At 38.7% G+C, this 27,478-nt stretch overlaps 1 protein-coding gene and 1 long non-coding RNA gene across 2 annotated transcripts in view; one reads left to right on the top strand and one right to left on the bottom strand.

The window, feature by feature from the left end:
• Window positions 1-27,478, top strand: part of LOC141001305 (NT-3 growth factor receptor-like) — a 174,060-nt gene that overhangs the window by 73,380 nt on the left and 73,202 nt on the right. Inside the window, exons 10-11 of the mRNA XM_073472333.1 lie at window positions 8,561-8,584; window positions 12,515-12,561. Coding sequence (XP_073328434.1) covers window positions 8,561-8,584; window positions 12,515-12,561 — 71 coding nt within the window. The remainder of the gene's footprint in view (window positions 1-8,560; window positions 8,585-12,514; window positions 12,562-27,478) is intronic.
• On the bottom strand, window positions 3,936-7,148 carry LOC141001306 (uncharacterized). Its single transcript, XR_012179582.1, has 3 exons — window positions 7,075-7,148; window positions 6,049-6,086; window positions 3,936-5,912 (listed from the first exon to the last, which is right to left on the bottom strand). It is a non-coding gene; the product is annotated as an uncharacterized lncRNA (long non-coding RNA).

Below are 27,478 nucleotides of genomic sequence, written 5' to 3'. Positions count from 1 at the left end.
ATAAGAGGAGAGTGGCGATATTACTCCCTACCAAAATAAAGTTTAAACTAACTGCTCAAATTAAAGATAAAGAAGGTTGCTGTATTCTAGTTAAGCCAAGATAGACCACAAAGATGTTACTTTATCATACATCTATATGCCGCCAGCTCAATCTGGCACGATAGATGTATATATAACCTACACCCCACATAAAATGCAATTCACTTACTATTCTTCTAAACACAGGGAACACTCTTGGTTGGATTTTTTTATTTTATCGCTATCCCTGAAGACACAAGATAGACACAGGATAAGTAAATGCAAGATAGGCGTCAGAGATGCCACTCAAGAGTTTGTCTTACAATGCACCTACATAATAAAAAGGAGAATACACTATGGAGACTCAACAACAGTTCATTGAAAAATAGATTTTGTGAAGACTTTATAAAGAAAGAATTGAAAGAGTACTTGCAAAATAATTATATGGAACACGGTCAAAAAAAACAAACCTAACTTTTGAGAGGACAACGACATGAAAATTCCAACTCCTGCTTATATAAGCTCATAGTTTAACTCAAGCAGTGATTCAGTCCATTACCTGATAGCAGAGATGGGGACTCGAGTTGCACTTAAGTCACCACACACAGACCTGAGACTTGAAGTCTGACGAGTCATTCCCTCTCCCTCGCCTCTCTGATTGTAAAAATGGTCAGGTCAATTTAACAGTCCACATTCTGCTGCCACCAAGTCGGTAAGTAGGTACTCAATACTGTCAGGTTGAAACAAAAAGGGACCCCAATGCAAGACACACAGGTGGGCAACTGAACAAACAGCTAGCTTAATTAATATAAAGCTGCAAACTCAAACAATTCAAAATCCAAGAGTCAAAATTCAAGAAACAAAAAGGCATGTGGCAACAAACACAAGAAGCAGGCAGGGGCAGTCAGAGAACTAAAGAACTACAAAAATACAAAAACTAAATAAAGTACAAACCAAAAGAACAGTGGGAATACAGACAGGAACACGACACATGACGAAAACAGACAAACAGACAAAGAGTAAAGGAAAACACAGGCATAGATAGATGGGAACTAATCAACAAATGAAACACAGGTGAACGGGAGAAACAGAGAGAAAAGCACAAAGGGAGGTAGTGAAAAGCAAAACATGAGGAGAGAACTTACAACATTAAACAGGACATAACTAAACCAAAAAACTCAAACCATGACAACTTACTATATATTGTAGCTGTTTGTTCATGTTACAAGACAAAATAGAGTCATGAACTCTAAAGGAAAGTGTTCATTCTGTGTTTTTTCATATTGAAATGCAATAAGCCTGTTTGAAGTGATCATATACAAAAAAACTGATCAATGCTGATACTGTATACTAGTAAATCAAGGAGTGATAATAACAGAGTACATGCTCTGAATTCCTTAGATATAGTTATTCTGTGTTCTAAGTAGACCGGCTGGCATACAGCAAATGTTAGAACGTTCATTACAGCCATAAGACACTTAAGACTTAAGACTTGACTGGGAATTGCACATCAGAGACTTGAGACTTGACTGAACTTATGAAAGACAACTTTCATCAGTTAACAGTGGAAAAAATCAATCAATCAAAAAAAAAATTCCAAATTGAGCAGGTCTAGACCATACTCCTTTATTAATTTATTTACAGAGGCCCAACATTTCCCCCATGAACAAGCACTTAGCAAAAGTGGAGAGAAAAAACTGCCTTCTAACAGGCAGAAACCTCAGAGCAGAGGCAATCTGCCTAGACCAGTTGGGTTGAGCGAGGGATAGAGAGAGAGAGAGAGAGAGAGAGAGAGAGAGAGAGAGAGAGAGAGAGGGATATAGGGAGAAGAAACAGTGGGAGAGATGGGGACGGGGGATACAGAGGCCACAACATTAATAACAGCTTTACTAATTGAGATATGAATATTAATAGTACTAAAAGTATAATAATAATAATAATTATTATTATTATTATAATTATAATTATAATTATAATAAGAATAATAAATAAACATATGTTTACGTACTGTATATGTATATCATCAATATATCTTTGTCCACTATGTGGTACTAGAAAACATACAAATTACACATTACATTTACAGAACACAGCATTACAACACACAGCTGATGCAGAGAGCCCTCCTCCCCCTTGTCAAAGGCAGACCACACTGTATAGTTTGCATTGGAGACGCCTGGACAACTCTACATGAGACAAACTTTCAACAGCGATAGCTAAATGTGTGGCTACAGCTTGCAGGCCGATTAACATTGTTTAGTTAACCTTTACATGTGTAAAGTTGGACATTACATTGTGTTAGTATTACTAAGGAATGTTACATTCAGGTCAGGTCTGTTGTTGCTTGTTGGGCTTGAGTCTGCCATGTTATGCTTTCAGCATATTTTTGGAGCATGCAGTACCTTTGAGGTTATTCTGGAGAATATTCTGGACAGTATTTGTCATTGTTTTGGATTGTTGCAATAATAATAAACATACATTTGCATAAAGCAAGCAGATTTGTCCACTCCCATGTTGATAAGAGTGTTAAAAACGTGAAGAAATATCCCTTTATCTATATATATACATATATGTATGTAGAAGTGTTTCAGGTGGGAAATTTTGGAAAGATTGGACCATTTACACACAAGTTCTGACAACTCCTGTTTAATTGAAGAAAATTCCTTGTTACTGCCTCAGTGTCTAATTAAAACTCAGAATCTTCACCATTTTCTATAAAAACATGTTTTTTCCTGTTTCCACTAGCTGCCGCTATGACCTTAACTGAATATCTGCAATGTAAATGTGTTCAGGCATGAACTCTTATCAAACATATGATGTATTGTGCAGATTCACCTATGCACTGTAAAAACTGTTACTTAGATCTGACTAAAAAAAATGAGCCAACATTTTCCAACCACTTTTATAAATTTATTGAACTTCTTGTTTATTTGATTTAGAAAAACTCAGTAATGTGCATTTTACTGTAAGCTAAAAAATTAAGTAGATTCTTCAAAAAAATTGTATTTGGATGAATTTATGAGCTCAATTTTATTGATTTAGATTAACTATTACTCTCTTTTTTTCTGGATAATAGACACTAAAAGACACAAAAAAGACATCCCTGTGGGGGGTTTCTACTGAATTGCACTTCATAAGCTGAGGTCAAAAGTTCTTTGTTCTGAAGCTGTAATGTTAAAATGTTTCTTAGGGAAAATTTGCCATATTGAGCCTTCTTATTATTCAGAACTACTGTAGCTGGCAAACAAACTGTGAAAACACTAGCCTGCTGAGGAGTCACAAGTGCTGGTCATTCGTAATGACATTGAGCAACCTTAGTTTCCTTCCAACAGAACAATAAGTTAATGCATAATTCTAGAGACATATTTGCGCCATCCCTTCCTGTCTGCTAACTATCCCACCTTTGTCTGGAAGTACACTGAAAAAAATAACTCATAAGATTTACTTAAAAAAATTATTGTAAGTATTTGCACGCAAATGATTTAAGTAAAATGTAATGCTGCAATATCAAGTAACACTCACTTGCCAGTATCAAGTAAATTTTACTTACCATAAAACATAACAGTTGTGAAGATATTAAGTAACAGTTACTTAATTACATCCAAGTTTTAAGTTATATTTATTTAAACAAATTAAGTAAAGTCTACTTGTTTTTCATAGGCAGGAACATCATTTTACTCAAAATTTTAAGTAAATTTTATATATCTGTAGTATTTGCTGTTATGAAGTAATTTAGTAGATTTTAATTATTTTCTTGTGCTTGACATTTTAATTTACTTGGTTGCATTACATTACATTACTCACTAAAATTAGGTAATCATTGCCAGTTTTCTTTTGATAAATGTTACCAAATAAATTTAACCAATACTCTATGCATTTAATATATATGTATCACATATCACACAACTAAATTACAATGCAATTAAACAGTTTATTTTTAATTTTAAACAGTTTAACAAACAAGAACTGTCAAAGTAAATCCACTACTATTGTGGATTGAATTGCCCAATCTTTTATGGGGCAGCCATAAATTTAACATTGGCATGACTGACATAAAAAGAACAAACAGACAGTATTACACAGTATACACTGCATCCAATTTACACTATTGGGTTGTACTGGAAATAAATATCGCATTAGATTGTGTAGGTGTCCCAATACTTTTGTACATGCAGTACAGATCTGGAATAGTGCTTTTCAAATATACAGTGAAAACCTTACAACCCTCTGAAACAGAGTTTCTACATTCATTACAGAAATATAATACTCAGATATTCAAGAATGTTTAACACACACAAACATGCTCAAAACAACTTCTGGGAGAGGGTCAGGACAGAAACCGCCTCTTAAACTTTGAGCAGTGGTGTATGGATTATGTATACCCCTATTTAAATGGGGGAAAAAACAGAATGTACTGTACAAGTACTGTGTTAATAGTAAAAGTGCATTATATTGTACTGCATTAGAATTTGTACTAACAGTAAATTAAAGATGTATCTCCAGCAAAAGGTATTTAAAGTAAGACTAAGTATATTTTTTAAAGAAAATATCCAAAGGTTGGTATGACTGGTAAACAACAAATACACAGTATTACACATTATACACCACATCCAACATAGATCTGGTAACATAGTCACTTCTCAAATATGCAATTAAAATCTTACAAACCTACACACTGAAACAGTGCAATTTCAACATTTAAACCAGTCCTCTGACTAGTGCACTTTTAAGAATGCAATTAAAACATTAATGAAATAAAATCAACAGAATCAACTAAAAATAAACAGCTTAAGGTGTCTAACCATTCTTGATGAAGAATACAATCTTTGCTGTAATTAACAGATACCTTATTTTACAAAAAATGAAAAACATTTATGACAGGCAACCCACTAGTAAACCAAGATGAACTGGAACTCAGTGCTAATTCTTGGCATTTCTTCACAAGAGTCCATGCATGATGCTACGTCCTCAACAAGGGTCCATGAATGATGTAATTTTCCTCCTCTAGGATGACAAAGTCATGACATGCATTTAGGAAAGCAACTTCAACTTCAAGGTGTTTACTTTTGGGGACAGTTTGAATCCATCCAGCTCCAGCAAGAGTTTTTGGAAGACTTCAAAAGTGTAGCGCAAAGTGGGAGGGTATGCCAAGTTCAGGGCATAAATCAGTCCCATGAGCAGTGAGCAAGCTTTCGCAGTACTGTTGCACCCTGGCAAAATCTCATGGCCTAACTTGTGACAAGGATTGCAAAATAGGTATATACTGAAAGGTCTTTCCTTCTTTCGCATCTAGTATATACTCAACAGGTTCAACAATAGAGAAATGTTCTTTTAAATAACTATTTCTCTTGTATGCCGTGCCAAGAGGGCCTTCTTCACTAAAGGCTACACTAAGAGGATTTAACTGGCAAAGGCTTTTTACTAAATCTGTGATCACCACTTCTTCAACAGTGCAGTTATGGTTTTGTAATGTACTATGGACAACTATCGTGCTTTTTCAGATAAGTCCCGAGGTGTTCAAAATATTGCTTCTCTGTGTTAAAACTACATGAATTACATACAAGACACGAAAATGAAACTATCTGCCCTAACTGTTGAGTCTGTGTATGATTTCTAGACAAATGTGCATGAAGTGCCCCCCAACTTTTAAATAAACAGGGACAATCTGAGTACAAGCAGGGTAGTGATCGGCCTTGACTAGTGTGTGGATGCTTCAACCTATAATGTTTTATGAGCTCTAAACGTTTTGATGACCTAAAATTGCATCGTTTGCACGACCATCTCATACCACAAGAGGCCTACTCTTTCTCCCTGATGAATTTCTCTTCGACCTCCTCTTCCTAGCCCTCAACTCCAACTGTCCACAAAGTCCACTGGCTCCTCCAAAGGGCACCCTGAAAATGAAGAGACACAATTTGTGGTATTAAAACAATGGTCTAAAATATTCAGCCACAATTTTAATATTACGTTATGATGGATGAATAAGGGAAAATAACAAAGCAATATATGCATACATTATTTTCTACTTGCCTGAATTATGAGAATAATGTTCTGTTCTGATTTGCTTCCTGTTGATGGAAACATATTTTAATAAGAAATAAACTACATCATAAACATTAATGAACATTTTGTCTTGTCTAGCTAAATAAAACAATTAACACATGACAGATTTATTTGCGAGTAGAAGTTGTAATGAACAATCCATTCTTTCATTGAATTACAAAAACATGAATCCCCCCCCCCCCCCCACACACACACACACACACTAGCTATACCTGCAGTGAGCTGTGCTGTGTGCATGTGTGTGCATACAGACGGGCACATACAGTATGCAACTTTAGTTGCCTCAGTTGCGGAAGCAGACAACCGGAAAATAGGTCCTATAACTAGAGAAATAACTGTCTACTGTGACAAAAAAAAGTTGTTAACCCAGATTAGTGCAGACTGGTGAAAATATAGACAATTTATTAAGAGTATCGACACTAAAACGGACACATTTGGTATCGAAAGTATCGGTCCGCACATCACGAAGTTGCTGTGGGCTTCACACCGATAACTAAGTTAGCTTCTTGTCCAAAAAAAGAAAAGAAAGAAAACTGCCAGCGAAGTCTCTTTGTATTCCCAAGCTGATGCTCTCAAAGACCTCTGGCGCTTCTGTCAGTAAACGTGTGTTTTAAAAACCTATTCTGGGGCATTTCTCCCAAACATTCAGCAGTATCGCCCCCTCATTCCCAAAGCACAACATTAATTCACTAACGTTAACGTTAGCCTACTTCAGTGTCGCCGCCAAAAGTTTTACAGAGAACAAAACCATGTTCTACTATGTTGACGTCATTGATAAACGTTATACCGTTAGGTTGGTGCTTTTTTAATATCCTCCTAACTTTAGTTAACTTTAGTTTTTATCAGGAAAAACTGCAGCCCTCCCACTACAGGCCAGCACGGACCAATGTAGCGTTATGCTAACTTTAAATTAACTTATGAACAGTGACATATCTTGCGTCAAACATGCAGACGTATATTATCACAAATTTAAAACAGAACGTAATAACTTACCTGTGGAATGACTTGCGCGCGCTACACCTTGCAGTGCTCTGTGCTGTGATCCTGTTCGTAACGTCCGGAGCAGAGCCAGTCGGCCAGAGCCTGTTGTGCTGTGCGCATGCGTCGTTTCAAAACACTAGATTTTCAGAGTAAAGTTTATGTAATATTTTTAGGTTTATGTACGTACAACTATTAAACATTTAAATAGTATGGGGAAACGTAAGTAAAACTTACTCTTCCCCCATAATTCATGTATTACGTTAATAAAATGTTTAATTTTACTTAAGAAACTCTAGTTCTTACTGAATCTTAAAAATACAAGGTATAAATTATGACAGTTACTCTAATAGAGTTTACAGCACCAAAAAGTCACTTTTTTCAGTGTATGCAGAATATTCTGACAAAGGAGGTTCAAATAAAGGGACTAGTGCAACACAGCTAATCGGTCAAGCCATGTCAGCAATGTCAGGATTGTTTCCTATTGGTCAGTGGTGCAAATTCTCAAATCAAAGTTTATCAAAGCTGAACTGAGCAAAGAATCTGCATAGGTTTACTTATCCCCTGCAAGCAAATCCACTAATTACAGCATTTCCAGTTTAATAAACTGGTTTTGCTATGCACTGTCTCAATTAATCACCTGTATTAATGTGAAATAAATACACATTATATTTATTACTACTACTACCATTAATGGTTTGCCATGTTAAAAAAGTGATAATACAGACACTGGCCCCTTCAGTTTGGGTTAAAACCACCATGGCTGACCAGTTTGAAAAAGCTGTAGCTGAACATGCCCATAGGCATATTAATGACACTTTGCCACCTTTTCTTTCAACAGGAATACAATTGAAATAGTATTGTCATGCAAATACTCTGGTCAGCTTTGTATTGTCCCCTTGAAAATTGAGGTTTTTATTCCTTAATTAAAGCAGAGTGCACGCTGAGTATGTTCAACGGTGTTGCACATTTGTGTGGCTGGGCTAGACATAGTCATTTGTGTAACTTAAACAGGTGGGGGCATGCCAATGTTCAGTACCAAGTATGAACAGGAAGTAGTGTGTTCTCGATGAAGCAAGTTGCAAAGCAAGCATGTGGAGGTAGGAGTTGTGGTTTGGCATGTAGTGCATACAGTGTTACAGAAGCATCCAATATCAAATTTCTGTTAAGCAATTGGATTCATCAGTCGACTCCTCCTATAAGTCGACTTATATTAAGTCTACAGTAAATGTAAATGTGGTGTGAAGAATAACGAAGAGCTAGCCTATGTTTCAGGTGATGATCTTGTTAGCAGTGTTATTTCTGGTGTTTTGTTTTTTTCCCACACCCTATAATCTTACATTTGCTCTCTTTTTAAAAAAAAAAAATGTTCTTGGTTTTGGCCAGTTTTGCTTTCTTATCCTGTCATCCCTTTCCCACGTACTCATGTCCTCTACCTGCCCTTACAGTATGTCTTATAGTATCTTTTCTATCTCTCCTACTTCTCTTTCTTGTTTCACAGGTCCAGAAACAGATTATGATTATGGTAAGTGTTTTTTTATTTTTTTTAGTTTCAATAAGAATCTCATTATAGTATTGTGGTTTTGATTCTCAGGGTTGTGATTTATTAATCAAAATTAATCGCACATACCAGTATTTATTGTAAGCATTTAAAAATATTTCAAGTGGTAGATGATGTCCTCCTCAGCTCCACTGATGTGGACAGGGGTGTATGTCTTTGCATACTTTTTTTCTTAAATCAACAATCAGCTGATTTGTTTTGCTGGCGTTATTTTCTGTGCACAAGTCTCAAAGATTGTTGATTTTTTTCCCAGATATTAACCCTCTAGTTGTAATGCAGCTGGTGATGATGGTGTTGTCCACATACTTCGCAATACAGTTCTCTCGATTTCTGAGAGTGCATTAATGGGTGTGCAGTGTGAACAGGAGGGGGCGGAGCACACATGAGAATGAGATCTTAAAAATGTCAGTAATAACATCAGCTAGCTGATTGGCATTTTTTAGTATACGGCCAGGTATATTATGTAGACCAGCAGCCTTATTCATGGCAGGATTTTTTCTCACATTTGCTGTGGCTACTGACATGGATTACTGACAGTAGACTTTTTAAGGATTACCCTTTTTTGAGGAGATCAAAGCAAACATAAAATGTCTTAAGCCAGGGGTCACCAACATGTTGCCCATAAGCGCCTGGTTGCCTGTGGGTTCCAGGTTGCCCACAATGAACATGTAAGTCGCCAGTAGCGCACCTTAAACCAAGACTGTCTCCTACGTGGAACCTATAAAATGTATAACAGTGTCACACACACATCAAATTTACTTGGGAGGGCCCAAGGATATTAGGCAACCTGTTTCAGCATTTTATAGTTTTATTATTATTATTTTTTTAATTCATCCAAGAGAACACCATTGCGAGCGATTAACTAGTGGATAGTACCGAAACTTGGTAGATGGGTACCAATGATGTTCTCAGCAGTATCACCAGCTGCAGAGCCTTCCTGCCCTGGGCCTAGAGCAAAAACGATGCCAGATTGTAATGTTTCCAGTCAGGATATTTTCTATTGCTCCTCGGTAAAAGTTGACTTGCTTGCTTTAGTTTGTTTTGTTTTGGGGTTTTTTTTTTACCAGGGAGGTGAACTACATTGACCATGATAGCTTCTCTGTGATGTTGAATCCTAGGAATTTCAAAGTATTCACCTTCTCCACCTCAGCTCCACTAGTGTAGACAGGGGTGTAGGTTTTTGCCTCCTTTTTTCTAAAATCAGCCCCCCTCCAGCATGTGCTCTAGGCGACTGCCTATATGGCCTATGCCAAGAGGCATATAAGGGTTAAAACTGTCCCTGTTGTCATGGTGATCTCTTGCTATAGGGTTTGTTCTTTGGCCTCCAGGATTTTGATTGTGATCTGAAAAACAAATGATCCAGTCATTAAAGTGCACTTTTTCCAGAGGGGTAAAAAGACTGACCACACTAACTCTACAATAAGACCCAGTTCTCAGTAAAATTCTTGTAATGATACCGACAATTACACAATTTGCAAACAGCCTATCAGTACAGATTAGTGCAATATCTACTCACCCTGTTTTTTGTTTCAATTTCCTGTGCAAAGTCATGCAAAATTCTACTGTTCTTATTGTAGCATTTAAGTTGCATTTATTTATGCTGGTAACCATTGTGAGTTATTACACATTGCATCAATACTCCTTTAATATCTACACTGTAGTTATAGTGTATTACAAGGCACATATTGTTTCATCTCTATTTCCATTGGTGCCTCTACTTCAAGAGATGTATACATAAAAAAATCCATGTTGAAAATTCTATTAAATTCATGGTACCTTGTAAAATCATAAAGCTGTACTTCAAATACTTTTTAAGTTTAGATTTTTTTAAGATTGGTCCTCTGAGCTAAATTTCAGCATTTTTGTGATTCATTGTATGTGTATTCTAAACCTCACCAACCCCTATTAAGCCTGTTTTTCACTGGGTTAAGGAAATTTGCAAGTTACAGCTTGAAATGGTTTGATTAGTTGCATATAGACATTGTCATCCTGTTCTGTGTGTGTCTGGACAATATATTAATCTTAGTTTCTTAGCTCAATACACATTTTATTTCACAGTTTCAAACTCTCTGAACAAATTTTCTGACATCAACAACTCAGCCAAACTTAAAAAATAAAATCAACTTCTACATAGGCTTGCTTGTTCTAGGATTTTCACATCAAAATGCTTAATAATGGAGTAAATTATGATTGCTCTTTTTACATAATTCTGGTTATGCTGCAGTCCATTTTGCAGTAATCCACCCAAATCTGTTTCAGGTGGGATTATCCCAGACTTTCTGTATTGTTTCAATGCACCTTGATTATATCAGAAATTAGCTCATAGAGTTTGACATTGTGATATAATATGTGTTTTGAGCTAAGGAACTAAATATTTTGTCCAGACACACAGAACAGGATGACACCACCTGTATGCAATATAGGTGATATCAAGCAAGCAATTACAAGCTTTAACTTGCAGATTTCCATAACCCAATGAAAAATTCAGTAGGTATCAGACAGATAGAAAACCCTGAAGTCAACACAGTACAAATATCTACTGATAAATTACAGCCAGTAAAAAGTGTGAAAATAGCTAATTTAAAAAAATCATAAACGATGAAGGAGTAATATAACATCTTTGAATTTTGTATATATATGCAATTAACACTTTCACATGCTAAAGTTTCAAGGAAATTAAAATAATCCTTTTTAGGAAAATCTACAGTCAAAATAACCAAAAAGTGTGTTTTTCAGCTCTGAAGCTATATTTAACAAGATTTTTGGCAGTCGATGTTTCTTTCAGGACCAAATAAGTTCTGGATGTGAGAGAACTACATTAATACTGCACAGAACCAAATCTCTTGGATGATGTTCAGGACAAATTCCAACCCAATCCAGTGAAAAATAAGCGACTGGTGAGGTTTAGAACAAGGAATCACAAATTGCTGAAATTTAGCTCAGAGGGCCTACAGTACAGCAGGAGTACAGCTGTAGGATTCAATAGAAGTTTCAACATAACATTTTTGAAGAAAATCCATGACATGAACTGGGATACCCCAGGTGAGTTGGCATGGAATGACCGAAATATGTATACAAAGTTGTCACATATAGTTTTAATGTACATATTTGTTTACAGTTATTTTGCATTTTACTACTTTTATATTTCAGTACTTTATATATTTTATTCTTAGTTACTCTTGTTGAATTATCTTTCTCGATGTAAATCTTGATTAAATACAGTGTGATATTTTCTATTCTTGAACGAACAGCTGAAATGTACGCAATTTTCCCCACAGGATCAGTAAAGTATTTCAGTACTGACTTTACTTTACTTCAGTATTATTTCTTATCCACTAATAATATCTATGATGGTTTAAAAAGCTTTCACTGGCCTCGTAGCTAGATGCTTTTAAAAGATCTCAAAAAGAGTTACTGCTGTAGACCCCCCATCCCAGGTAAGCAATTTGAGTTGAACAGCACAAATAATGTGAACATTTTATTTTACAAATCTGTCATTTCTTATTTCTTTCCTACAAAGAATGATGTGCTTTGGGACAAATTATAAGGAAATTAGAAACAGGGTTTAGACAACTCAAATTGATTAATTTCAATTCATTGCTGACTATTCAAGATAATCTTGAATTTAGAAAAACTTTAGGACTGCTAAACTGAATTGTAAAGATGATGTTGTGTCAATCCTAATCTTAAATCTATTAATTGATCTATGTCAATATAATTGATTGACCTCCTTGGGTCTCCAGCTCATTTTGTGTTTTCATTATTGACTTGAGTCGTCCCTTTTATTTTGTGAGGACTTCAGACAGTCTATGTGAGGTTTATATGCAGAGACAGCAGAGCAGTGAACTTGTATTTTTCAAAGCAAGTCTGTATTTTCTTGTGTTTTTCTACCAGTAACCCCGACTGCAGAGACACGCAAACCTGAGGAAGATGCTTTTGGGGTGAGTAACTGAAATATTAAACATGTTGAGTGTTCGGTTGAGATATATTCTTAAGTGTCCTGCATTTGCGCTTATCACCGAAGGGGAAAACAAAGCCCATATAGACATATCACAGCTAGGGTTGTAGAATCTCTTATTCAATTCTTTATACTAATGTGATAAAAAAGTGAATACATTTGACATTAATTGTTATCAATTATCTCAAAGCCTGTGTTGTTGTTCTACATCATATTAATCAAGATTTGAGCCAAGATTACATACATATCACATATTTATGTTTTTCTATTTCAATTCTAGATCAAAATAAACAGATAAAATGACTAAGTAAAATACTATTGAAGTCCTGCATGGTTGTGTTTTCAAACAAGTCAAAGAAAACTGAAACAAAATAATAGTAACTAGTATATACTAGTAAACTATGTAAAAAATAATCACTAAGTTATGTTCCTCTGTGGTGATTTTAATATAGACCTGCTAAATTCTAAAGAACACAAAATGACTGAAGATGAATTTATGGACACAATGTACAGTATGAGTTTATATCCAGTGATCACCAAACCCAGCAGAATAACAATGCACTGTGCCACTCTGATTGACAACATTTTTACTAATTATATGGAAAACATTTTAATGAGTGGACTGATGATAAATGATATCAGTGATCATTTGCCTGCCTTGTGATTCATGACTGTGACTGTGGAAAAGAGAAAGAGGAAAACAAAATCAATTACAGGAGACTGAGAACAGAAGATTCCATAAATGCATTCAGAGTATTTAAAAGTATTTAAATCATAATGACAAAAACTGTCCAATAAAGCAATATAATATGAAGCTCATAAATTATACAAACAGGCCATGGACCACAAAGGGATTTCAAAATGCCTGCAATAAAAGAATACTCTATACATATAATTTATAAAATATAGAATTAAAGAGGCCGATCAAAAATATAAGAAATACAAAAATAAACTAACTAATATCATGATGTCATGCAAGAGGATTATTATACTAAAATATTAGAGGATAACAAAAACAATATTGAGGGCATATGGAATATATTAAACAATATTAATAGGAGCAGTTCAACTAACAAAAGTTATCCTGAATGTTTTATTGATGACAATAGGTCCTTAAATAATATATATGATGTGGGGGGGGTTAATGATTTTTTTGTAAATGGTGGACCAAAGTTTGCTGAAAAAATCTGGGACAAACATCTGAAAGATGGGGAGGCTGCTGAAAACTACACAGCAAGAAATTCAAGCTCAATCTTTCTCAGCGAAACAAAAGAAATCATAGACATAGTAAAGACACGTAAGAATAAAACATCTACTGACTGGAACGGAATCTATATGACGTTAGTCAAGAAAGTCACTGACAGTATTACAAACCCACTAACTATCTGTAACTTATCATTCACAACCGGTACATTTCCACAAAAAATTAAAACTTAATTTATTCTATTACATAAAGCTTGGGACAAACAACATTTCACCAACTACTGGCCTGTATCATTACTTTGCCAGTTCTCTAAAATACCGGAAAAACTGTTAATTAGAAGGTTGGACAGTTTCACTGAAGTTTTTAAAGATTTTTTAAAAAAGCATTTGATACCATAAATGATGACATTTGTTACGCTGTGTGGTGCGGGGCAGGACCCAAAAGCGGACAGCGAGGCAGGAGTAGATTGCAGGCAGATTTATTCAGATTTCAACAAGGGAATATGCAGGGGCAAGGTGTAGCAAAAACTCCGGCTGGAGAGTCCGTCGGAGAGGGGAGAGATGTTGGAGGAGAGGTTGCTCACTGTGGCGCTGGTGGACCAGGTGGCTTGTGGAGGCTCGGGTTGAGCTCGAGGCAAGGGTGCCGGCTGCAGAGGTGCTGAGAGCTGGGTTGCGGGGTGCGGAGCCACTGGTAGTTGGGATGTAGGTGAACGCTTGAGGTAGAACAAAAAGATAATCAGGTTTCCAATTAGACATAATACACAGACAAGAGGCTTAGTGAAGCGACTAGCTGAAGCCTTATACCACGTCGATGTGGCAAAATCATCTGGCAGCAGGTAGCATGGAGAACAAGGCTTTCAAGCAGGCACTGATTGCCAACCTGCCGCAGGTGTGCGTGTGTGTCCGCAGCTCCATGAGGTGAAACTCTGCCCAGCATCTCACTGCACCTCTGCAAGCACAACAAACATCAAAAAGTCCACCACAGAAATTGACAGGCTGTAACAATATTCTTAAAAAAATTGGAATGACATGGTATAAGAGGGGTTCGGCTGGATTAGGTAAAAAGCTATAGGTAGGTAACAGGTAGCAGTTTGTGCAAATGGTTGGGGTCCCACAGTAGAAGTAGGTCCAAAACTTTGTATGCTATGCATACACGTTTGGTTATTAGAAATTAATTTACACAGTGCCATAAACTTAATAGACGTTTCAAGATGTGTCAAGAAAATCCATAACATGAACAGGGAAAAGTTCTGTCTTTTTCTTTCTCTCCCTCCCTCTCTCTCTCCTTCCTGCTTTCTCTTTCTTTAAACAAGGCTAAAGGAAAGTCACATCATCATTTTATCGATAATTATCAAAAATAAACTCCATGTAAAAAAATAGGGCTGGCAGTAGCAGTGCAGCTGCTACTGCCAGCAAAAGTAAAACGTTCTCCTAAGCCCTGAAACCATAACTGCAGTTGGCTGAATACTCTACCCACTCTCGATCACTCAATAAACAGATGGTGTATGTTTTCTGTCTGTGAGCAGAAAGGACAGCCATTCCCTGTGCCAGGATTGAGGTGCACCAGATACCTATTTGCAGCTATGGCCCCATATACAATCCTCCACTGGAGGTCACCTGTGCGGGGCTTTGTACAGGGACCACCAACAGCCCCCCTGGTACGATCACATGCCAGCAAACTCTGTTTGCAAACTCTGTTTCTCTGAGCAGAAGTCTGTTAGTCTGCACTTCAGTTAAAAGAGGGATAGAAGTCTGCATAAGAGGACCCAAACAGACAGAGTGGTAAAAAGGCATCGAACCAGTTAAGTGCATGGACAGGGCTAACGCAGGAGTAAATGTTTGTGTCCAAACAAAGTGTCCAGCCCTCCCTAAGCAGCAAACAGGCAGTGTCTTTTCATGGCAGACCCAAGCTGTAAAGCAGTCTAAAGCAGCTGTAGAGCTGTCTGCAACTTGAAGGCTGTGATACATTATGCAATGTCCACCTCTACCAGAAATCCACAGCTACTCTTTGAATTCCTTCAATCAGAGCCCTTGGTGGAGGCAAGACAGTTTTTGCCAAAGGGTCGAGGCAACCAAGTTATTGATGTATCTCCATGACACCCTCCTAGTTCTTCCTCTGAAACTCTGCTGTTTCCAGAAACGACTGTGGTGGTTACATTAACGCATTCAACTACTACACCTTTTTTAAAATTAAATACTTTGTTTACCAGTTCACTTTAACAACAATCGTTACAGAAATGTACTAAAGGTTAAACTTACAACATTCACAGCCAGTAGCGTAAAAAAAACAGCATCTGAACACACACTGCTCACCAAACTCAGATGACACTGAAAAGGCAGTGCTGATCAAATATCAAGATTTTGATACTGCGTAGCCTTGCTATCCTGCATTTGTCGCTTCAGATGTTTTTGAATCATATTTTAGTGTACTGTTTAGCTGTAAAAACAAAATGTTTATGACCAGATGGCCACTTTGGGTGCTTTGTAACTTTCTTGGGTGTGTTGTTCTAGGCAGATTATATAAATGTGGGTTGTAACATGCTACTGGCTAAACTATCAAAATGAACTGACTTGGCAAATGATCAAAAACTAGAGGGTTAACAACTTCACTGACACAGCCAAACTTCATACAAGTTCAACAACACAAGATATATAAAGCAGCAAGTCAGCTATTATTACTTACTATTAGACAGCAACAAGTCCAGCTCAGTGGCCGGCGTGCAGCCATTTACTTAGTGAAGCTGTCCCCGATGAATAAAAACCAGTCCAAGATTAACTTGTCTCTTGCGTAATAAAGGCTCATTTTCTCTTATTAGCTCCTTTATTCAATGTCCACTTTGGTCTCTTCACCTCTGTCATTATGTCCGCAGAGGCTGCTGAGCCCAGTTCCGTTTGCCTGTTTGCCTGACTCTGATTCTGGTGCCCATTATGGCTAATGACCCTCTAACACACTACAGTACAGTATGTTTTCAGGAAGCTCTATAAATCACATCTATAGATTCAAGGAATTGAGGCGGAGCAGCTGGAGGACATCAGAGAATAAACAGTAACCATTTTCTCCAGAAAATATGATCCAGTTTCACGAAAATCAGTGACAGTTGGTGCTGTGCAATTATTACTTAAGATTAGGCTTCCTTGGGGGAATACTAATATTCACAGTACATTCCCTGGAAATCTGGTGTATAGCTGTAGAAATATCTTAATCTGGACCAAAGGGGTCCAGAACAACCAAGATTACCATCCTTGAGGCCTACTGAAGTCATAGTTGTTGCAAAAAAGAAAAAAAGAATCCTGTGTGAAACCTAGTAGAATCAAAGATTCCTTATTTTCTATAAAGATAAACAATATCATTTAAAATTTAATAATTTTATTTACCTGCTTTCAGGTTCACCAAACTATGCTTAATTGAAGTTATTTGGGTGATTTAGGTGCCTGTCAAGTTTATTTCATTGTTATTGGTCGAATCATTCAGTAATTAAGTGCTATAGGAGGGAGGAAGCAAGTCCCACCCTCTTTCAGGTAGCAAGTGCGGTTGTACGCGCAGACACACCGGAGCAGCGAAAGAAACACGCACATGCGAATGAGTGAGAAAGGACAGATAAATCTCTGTCGGTTTTTATGCACACAATTTGGTTGTAACCATTTAAAAGTGTTTGAAAGTGATACCAGAGGTGACTGAGATGACCCGAAGCCCGTGGATGTGGGTTTTACTGTATGCGGACCGTCTTGGTGAGTCAGTTTTAGTGAAGCTAATGTTGCTAATGACGGTAACCTGTGTCGCTCCGTCATGCTGCGTAATTGTGTGTGTGTGTGTGTGTGTGTGTGTGTGTGTGTGTGTGTCTGTGTGTGTGTGTGTCAGCTTTCTAGCTAATGTGCTACATGTAAAACGTGATGGTTACTGCGTGATTTGTTAAAAGCTATATGTTTCATTAAAGGGCTCATATTTCAGTGTTAATATGAAGGAAATGAATGTGAACTGCAGCTCTTTTGTTTAAATTGTAAATGATTTGGTATTTTTGAGTACATTTAATATCTTAAGTATCCTGTAAAAAGGGGTTGGTTAAAATTAGAGTTCATTAAGAGTATGAGAAAAGGTTAAAAGGTGTTAAAACTATGGCCTTAAGCAAGATTTAAAGGTTTTAGAAATGTTATATGGATTTGTATTCCATTTCATGATGTAAAAACAAGCACATAAATAAATTCATGGATAACATTAGTAATCATAATTTCATGGTTAAAAGCTAAAAACAATTCATTATTCATATAGTATGCAGGGTTTCCCCCAGAAAACTTGCCACCCACTAAGAAAATGTATACCTACATAAACTGCTAGCAGAGAAGTGAAAACAAAATAATCACAGTGTATTACCCTGTTCATGGCCGAGAAGTCTCTTTCACAGTTCACACTTGACACTGGAATTGTTAGTGCAATGGCAGAGAGTTGAGGCAGATTTGGGTAGAGGAGCTTTAGTTCGTCAAAGTCAGAAGCCAGGTCCTGCATCACCTCCAACTGTGACTTCTCCTAGTAGGATTATGGAAATGTTTTAAAGAGTAAAATTTTTCAGGAAAACTGAAGATCATTTTTAAGAAAAAAATTGACATTTTGCTTCTACTGCTCACCTTAAACATGCCCTGGTCAACATGCACCTTGAAACTGGTCCGTTCCTGGAGTAATGCTCCTTCATTCACAATGGGGAAATTTTCTGGCCAGCAGTATTAAGTTTCCTTCAAAGTCATCATCTTCTCTCTCCACTGCTGTGGGTTGAGTATGCTGAATGCAGCAAGGATGTTCATCTCTGGGAATCTCCTTTCCAGTTGCTCAATCAGATGGTCCAAGTATGGCTCCATTACCTTTTGAAAAGATTATTTAAAAAATACAGGTTATGTCTTTTATTATCCTCATGGAATTTAATGGTATAAATCAATCACAAACTTTTTCAGATCCTGTTTTTCTTGTTTGTAACTTGAAACTTTGAATATTCAATACCTGAGTGCGAAAACGGGTCCAAAAAGAGGTCAGGTCAAAATCACCGCTGTGGCGGCTCCTCTCCTCCTCTGCCTGTATGTTTAGGCTTTTCACGCCATCTTCCAACCCACTGAGAAATGACCCTGGAGACTGCGCATCGCCTGCCTCCTTGATTTGTCGAATGGCCTCAATTGTTACAGGCAGTAGGCGATTTGAGGGGGGATGCTGTCCCCCTTGTTAGCAAAATTACCAAAAAGCATCCCCCTTGTTAACCTGCCATCACTCTCCATCCGCTAGTAGCAGAAAGTGTGTTACAAATCACAAGCGGCCGCGATCGACGGCGCACAGTGGAGTCAAGCCGTGCACGACTGCATTGCGTTCCGGCTGCCTGGTCGATTTTTGACGGAAGCTGCAACAAGCTGCACAGAGCAGATCGCGCCGGCAGGAAGTCAGAGACACAGGAACGGCATAGAGCATCCGGTCAATTTTCAAAATTAAACACATAGGTCGCAGGATCGGGATCGGGGCCGATATGGGCATTTTTTCACTGATCGGGATCGGCAATTTTGAACGTGGACCCAAGCCCGATTATTTTTACGTCAGCTGTCGTCAACGGAGCACAATTTGTGGCAGAATGCAGTCGTGCTCGCAACGTTAGTCTGGAGAACCTGTGGATAAAATGTCTGCAGTGTGGAAATAGTTCAAATTAGAAAGCGAAAGCGGTCCAACGGCAACACGTAACATCTGCAATACGACCGTTTCGCAAGCTGGTAACAAAAGAGCTGCATTTAATACTACAAATTTGATACGGCACATAAACAAAAACATGAGTTCACTCAAGCAATACAGGCAAAGGCACCGAAGCAACAAACACTCGTGGATACTTTCAAAAGGAAAGAGAAATATCCTCGAGTCAGCGACATGGCCACAAATATTACAGAGAAGGTCATTGAATTCATCGCTCTGGATAACCAGCCCATCTCCGTGGTAGAGGATCAGGGTTTAGTTACTGACTTTGTTTACTTGGTTGTTTTTGTTAAAAAAAAAACAAAAAAAAACTAATGAAAACCAATGTTGCAATAGGATATGCAGAATAAGAAAGAGCCATATGAAAGTATTTACTTTTTTTTCAACAAAATAAAAAAAGCTATTAAGAACAGCTTGGATGCAGGTGATTTTTTTCTTAATGCAGCTGTATTATCTAAGAAAATATTAGTTAGGGCTAAGTATCGGATCCGGGACTTGGTATCGGCAGATACTAAATATTAAATGACTCAGATCGGGATCGGGGTAAAAAAAACCTGATCGGGACATCCCTAAAAACACCCTGTGCAGACTCCCGATTGTATAAAAACAAAAAATGACCAGATCAACAAAATCTGAGCAAGTCAACAAAATCGGGCAGACAAAAGGCTTGGTTCTTAAACGTTCCCACGGGGTTCTCTTTATACATTCATGGTATGATGCCATGCGGAGGGCGGAACAAAACCTGGAGCAGACACAACGTCATAGAGCAGCTTCTGGTGGATTCCCAGCGCGTCTCTCGTGTAGAGGAGGAGCACAACAAGTTTGCTTGTTCTAAAACTAAAATGAACTTTTTGTAAGTGCCTGTTCAGAACATGGTGGCTTATGTTATGTTGGTAATTGTCATTTTTGTGCTGGTTTATAGTTTAACCATTAGTGAGGTAGCTGTTACATTTCCTGACACCAGCTGTTTTATTAGTTGAAGCGCACTCTGCTGGACAAACTATGTCATTACACCAATTTTAAATAACCCCAAGCATGTTTTTCTGCATTATAGTTTTTAAATATAAGGTTTTCATAACGGTGCATATCGGACAATACATACACCGATACAGATATATCTCTGATAGGCTAATATCGGCCGATAAAATCGGCCTACCGATGAATCGGTGATGCTCTACTATTTTGCACAATGTTCATTATGTGTCCTTCAAGGAATTTAGATGGTAAAAAATTCCAAGGGGTCATGTGGGTCATGTAACTTAAAATGACCCTGCTTGTAGTGTATTGTGAGAAACATGAGAAAACCCTGCCTGAATAAACTCAGTCCACTGCATGCAATTTAAAGGCGTATTTACTCATTACTTTAATACAGTTATGAAAAGACAATTGTAGTAGGGAGAGAAGGAAGATAACTGGATAAAATGGAATTGTAAAATTAGAAATGTCACAGTTATGGTTAAGGCGTCAACAATGTCCTTGGGAGGTGTACCTAGGTGTGTCGGGGCAGGGTGGTGCTCCTATTGAGCCATCCCCCCTGTTAAAAATTAACAAATCACCTACTGGTTACAGGCACCTAAAATATAAAGAACATATTAAAAGTACATTGTATAAAATGCTTTTCATAATTTTCCATAAACAAGTGTTTATCTAATCATTCAAAGTCAGCTTACATGTTTCTTGATAGCCAAAAAATTGACTTCTTCCTTTTGGAATAGCTTTGAAAGTCGTGTCAGGTGGGGAAGAACATCTGCCTGGAGGTGGATAGCAGCCACAAACCTGTATGTAGCACAGTATGTATAAAGGCCCCTTGCTACTGGGTCCTTGTTCTCTGCCTCCTCAGCAAGAGCTGCCAGTACAGCAGCCAGATTCCTCTGAAGGGTTGAAATGGCTGTGTCTTGGGACAGCCATCTTGTGTCCTTCACCTCCTATCAAGCAAAGGACACATAAAGACGACACACAAAACAGTCAGACAGTGTGGAAAATTATCTTTAAAAAATATTGAAAATGATTACAGTTACTTTCAGGCTGTCCAGTCCCAGAACATTGGAGGCTGCTTTCAGCACAGCTGTGCGATTGGCACTGTTTCTAAAGTAAATGTGCAGGTCCTGGAGGTGCCCTCGGTACGTTTGCATGAATGGCACATTATCTGCAGCATCTTTACATGCAAGAGCAAGGCGGTGTGCTGCACAGTGCACATACACTAGCTGTGGCCAGGAGTCTGTCAGCTGTTTGGCCACACCATTATGGCGTCCTTAACGATAGATATTACAATAATCACTATTTATTTAGAGATAAATAGAACTATACATAAAATTAAACTTATTTAGTTCTTACCTGTCATCACAGCAGCACCATCTGTCCCCAAACCAAAAATCCGATCTGTTGGTATGGCTTTGATTGCGATTACCTCACAGATGGCCTCTGCAATGGTATCTGCCCTCCCATCATTTAATGGCACCATGTTCAGGAACTGACAAAAAAACAATGTAAAATTAGTACCTTATGTGTATATCCAACTGCCTGGTCAGGGACATATCCGTGGACTCATCCACCTCAAGGCCAATGGCATGAGAGAGGCGGATGGCCTCTAGAATTGGTTGCTCCACAACCATGGCCAGGATCTCCAACATTTCGTCAACTATTTTATGGGACCTATAATTGGTCCTCTTGTCAATCTAAAAAAGGGAGTAATATGACACATAACATTTATAGTATTTTGAAAACTTTGTCAACATCACAAAATGTACGTTATTTACCTGAAGTAACCAAGTAGCTTGGCAAGATCCAGCAAGGCTCCATAATTTGTATGGTGGGCAATTTCATGCTTTAGGAGCCAGTAAAGACATTAAAAACCACCAATTATGGCTTCATGCTCCATATTAATCACTGGCTCGAATGCTGCAGCGATTGACAAGCCTACAACATGAAAACAGTGCAAGCTAACTATTGGATATTTCATAATAGATATCTCATTATAATCAGTGACATATTTACATTTGAAACAATGTGGCATTGTTTACATTTGCTTCTGCTTGCTGCCATATTGATGCTGGTGCCATGGTGGAGAGACCCAACATGAGCGTTTAGCACATCTTGCCTATAAGTAGTGCACGGAGCTTCAATAAAAGCTCTGGTCGAGGATCCCTGCGTTGCCTGCTGGCGGTGGCTGCGACAGACTTGGCAAACATACCTAAAACCGAAACTTTGACTTTATTAAATCAGCTACCGCCATAGCTTATCTAACGCTGAATTTAATAGCAGCGTTTTACTACTAAACTACTGTGAAATTAGCTCACTTAATATTAATATTTTCATGTAGTACAAAACAAACTAAATAAAACTTATCATAATCAGGTACAGCCACCCACTGAATTTCGGGTCCACCAACCAATTTTTGATTAAATCCGCTGGTTCTATGTTTCCCATCGCGGCATGGCAGCAGACGACGAGCTAACATCCATGCTAGCTGCCTCATTGACCCGTGGGTCAGCCAACGTCGCGCCGCTGCACTCCTGGTCAACAGGTGAGCCAGTGGGTTCAACGTGTCCGCCTTTGTTCGTCCGACTTCAGGAGAAAAAGTCCAGTGTTTTTTGGCCTTTGTGACATCCCATTATGTTCAATCACAAGTAGCCTAGTTTGCGTGTAGTGACAGTAGCAGTGGTTTGTGGGGTGTGGGGTGTTAGGTGATGAAAAAGACACCTGACCTCAGACCCGCCATGTGTTCACGTGTTGACCATAAGATGTCACCATTGCGCTTTCAACTTTGTTACTGATGTATACAAACCTATTTTGAATAAATAAATAAACGATGCTTATCCTGGCGGTGGGAAATTTAAGCCTGGTGGGCCGCCAGGCTTATAATACACTGGGGGAAACCCTGGTATGGATTAAATACATTCCATAAAATGATGTGGGTTGAAGCTACTATTATCACAGAACTATATGATAAAGATAGTTACTACTTTGTTTTCTGAGATTTTTGTGTTCTTAGATTTAATCTGAGATATGGCCATAAATGATTATAATTTTATAACTGTATACATGAGGTTTTATATTGTTATACAGGCTAGGTTTTTGATACCACTGGAAACTCCCTTGGATTTTGGATTTTCTCCCTGACGAGGGAGATGGTGAGCTACTGGGAAATCTGACTGCTTTATCCATCAGACAGGGGACCCATACATTCCTTCTTCAAAGTACAAAGTCACCGGTGTGGTAGGATTTGTCACAACTCATCCTGATGCTGACTTATTACAAATAGGGTACACCCAGAAGAACAAAAAGACACTTTCAGAAACTTGAATTAACTCTTTTACTAGGACGACTATAAGACTTGACTGAAAGACACTGCGCAGAACTATAAACTGTTGGAATTGAAATCTGAGTTGGAAAATTGAACTTTTGTTAAAGAGAACTGATGAATGTGTTTTTTTTATAGATATGCCAGCTGCTACGTTGTAAACATTAACTTTTTTTTTTTCTATGGTCTTTCTAAAAGGTATTCAAATACAAGGTGTTTAACTAAAGCTCATCTCCTGGTCTGTGTTACTTCTCTGTGACTATTGCACAGCACAGCATTTGCCTCCACGAACCTAGACACTAGTCCACAGTCCAGTGCAACTGAGTCTTACCTCACTGAGCTTAAACAGCTAGCTAAACTGAGTGGGAGGGATTATGCTGGTGCTCTTAAGGACATGATGTCCCACATTAGTGAGTCCATTACAGGTCTTTCAGCTGCTTCCCCAGAGGAAGAAGAGTTAAATGATAACCCACCTGATTTACTTGTAGCCGAACAGCAGCCTTCTGCAGCGGCATTTCCTGTTAAAGGCACCCCATTGAAAGTTGATGAGCCACCCCGTGTCGCACAAGGTAGTAGAGCTCAAAGTATCCCAGCTCTCACAGCACAGGATTTAAGTCCCCCAGAAGTGCAACGTGTGGTGGTGGAGCATATTGTGAAAAGGGACGACAGTTCACTGCAGACACAGTCTTCTCTGAGACTCCGTGCTTTCTCAGGAAAAGTCCCTCGACCTTCACATGAACCCGACTATGATACCTGGCATTCTAGTGTTGATGACTGATCATGAATGATCCTTCCATATCAGACCTCCATCAATCTAGGAGGATCCTTGAAAGCATCTTACCGCCAGCAGCTGATGTGGTGAGACACTTGAGTCCCAATAGCTTACCAGCTGATTACCTCCACTTGTTAGATTCTGCTTATGGAGCAGTCCAAGATGGCGACGAGCTGTACGCAAAGTTCCTTGACACATTCCAGGATGCAGGTGAGAAACCCTCTGCATACTTGCAGCGCCTTCAAGTGGCCCTGAATCTAGCTGTGAAAGAGGCAGAGCCTCAAGTGATGAGATTGACAAACATCTTCTCACACAATTCTGCAGGGGATGTTGGGATAATTCTCTCCTTACTGAGCTCCAGTTAAGGCAAAAGAGATCAAATCCACCCTCTTTTCCTCAGTTGCTATTGCTACTACGCACAGAGGAAGATCAACATGCATCAAAAGCAATGCGCATGAGACAACACCTTTGCACAATACAGAAAGTGACATCACATGTACAGTCCGTTCATAGCCATGAAGAAGGAAAAGATATGCTGCCTTAAGTACAGTCACCCAAGAACTCACATTTACATTTAGGGCATTTAGCATTTTTTGTCTAAAGCGACTTATGGTAATTCATACATTCATACACTGATGGCAGAGGCTTCCATGCAAGGTGCTGATCAGCACATCAGGAGCAGTTTGGGGTTCAGTATCTTGCCCAAGACACTTCAACATGCAGACCAGGGGAGTCGAACCAGCGACCTTCCGATAACAAGACGCTGGCTCTACCCCTGAGCCACAGCAACCCCACCCCACTACATTCAAAGACAGTTAGCGACACTAACTGCAAAGCATCAAAAAAAGAGAGCCCCCAATGCAAAGGGACCTTTTTAGTAACAAACCAAGAGAGAACCAGAAATCAGAAAAACAGGCAAAGGGGCCTGTAGACCAGATAAACAAAAATCCAAGCTCCAAACTATGGTACTGTTTTCGTTGTGGAGAAGATGGTCACATTAAGCCTGACTGTGAAAATGATGCAAACCCAGCTCTTGTCTCAGAGAAAAGGAAACTTCAAAGAGAAGCTAAGCAAATGGGAGTTGGAAAACCCCACAGCTGCAACTGAACAGTTAAACTAGAGACAGTCTCGGTTATGGGGCGAGTGGGGACTGTAGCCGGTCAATCATGTCCCGCTAAAAATAAGCACAAACAGCGTGCTAATCGTAAAAAGTCCTTCAACAGAGAAACAACCTACAAACTGCCTAAAGGCTTAGTAGGCTCCAAATGTACGGCTTCCATCAGAATAGCTGGTTCTGATTGCAACTGTATTTTAGATAGTGGTTCACAACTAACTACAGTCTCAGAGTCATTTTACAGACACAACTTTCCTGATCAAGACATCAAATCACTTCATGATCTTTTAGAGGTAGACGGTGCAGCTGGTCAGTCTGTCCCTTACCTGGGTTATATAGAGATGCTTGTGACATTCCCAAAGGACTTTCTTGAAGTTGACATCAAGATACCAACCCTTGCTCTTGTGGTTCCAGATGTTCACCCTGATAACCAAACTCCCGTGTTGATCAGAACCAACACACTTGATGTCCTCTATGAGCAATATATAGGCCTCAAAAGCCCAAACTACCTACCTGGTCCTTACGGGTTGAGAGCCGTACTGAACACACACACACATAACTGAGACACAAACAGAACAAAGATGGCAAGGCAGGCTTAGTCACCTTGCTGGACAAGACTGCAGCCGTCTTCCCAACCTGTCACACTGTTGTTCTTGAAGGTGCGGCCAAGGCTCATCACCCTTCAGCAGACAAATGTGCTTTTATTGAGCACCCTACCCAGTCCTCCTTACCTGGTGGCCTCTGTGTCAAGAGTTGCTTGATCACCCTTCCTGCCCGTGCACCATACAAGGTTCCTGTTGTCATCACCAATGAGTCAGAGCAGGACGTTACCATTCCACCTACCTGTGTCATTGCAGAGCTTGGAGCCTTCCACTTTGTTTTGTCTCAACACAGTGTGATTAGTGCCAGTGACTCAGACAAACCCCAAACATCCACATTGAACTTGAACTTTGGCAACTCTCCCATACCAGCGGAGTGGAAAGAGTGAATCTCCAAAAAGCTAAATGACATCCCTGAGGTTTTCACACACCATGACCTAGATTTTGGTTGCACGGACAAGGTGAAGCACCAAATTAAACTCCATGATGAGACTCCCTTTAAACATTGAGCCAGGCCGATACATCCTCAAGACCTGGAGGTGGTGAGGAAACACCTCAAAGAGTTGCTGGCTGCAGGTGTGATAAGGGAGTCTGTCTTCTTTTTCATCACCAATTGTAGTTGTAAGGAAATGAAACAATGACGTGTGCTTATGCATAGACTTCCAGAAACTTAATCTCCAAACAATAAAGGATATATATGCACTACCTAATCTAGAGGAGACCTTTTCAGCGCTAACTGGATCCAAGTGGTTCACAGTGCTCGATCTCAAATCTGGGTATTACCAGATTGAGGTTGATGAAGCAGACAAAGCAAAGACAGCATTTGTTGCTCCTCTTGGGTTCTGGGAGTTCAACCGCATGCCGCAAGGCATAGCAAATGCGCCAAGTACATTCCAGAGATTCATGGAGAAATGTGTTGGAGACATGCACTTAAAAGACGTCTTAGTCTTCTTAGATGTTCTAATAATCTTCTCAGAGACTCTGGAAGAACATGAAAACTGGCTGATGCGAGTACTAACTAGACTCAAAGACTATGGTCTCAAGCTGTCTCCTGAAAAATGTAAATTCTTTCAGACAACTGTTCGCTACCTTGGACACATCGTATCTGAAAATGGAGTAGAGACAGATCCAGAAAAGATAAAAGCCTTAAAAACCTGGCTAAGACCCAAGGATCTGAAGGAGCTTAGATCTTTCTTAGG

This window comes from Pagrus major, chromosome 8 (genome assembly GCF_040436345.1).
Source record: "Pagrus major chromosome 8, Pma_NU_1.0".
Lineage (NCBI taxonomy): Eukaryota > Metazoa > Chordata > Actinopteri > Spariformes > Sparidae > Pagrus > Pagrus major.
This window is presented reverse-complemented; position numbering and strand designations above follow the sequence as displayed.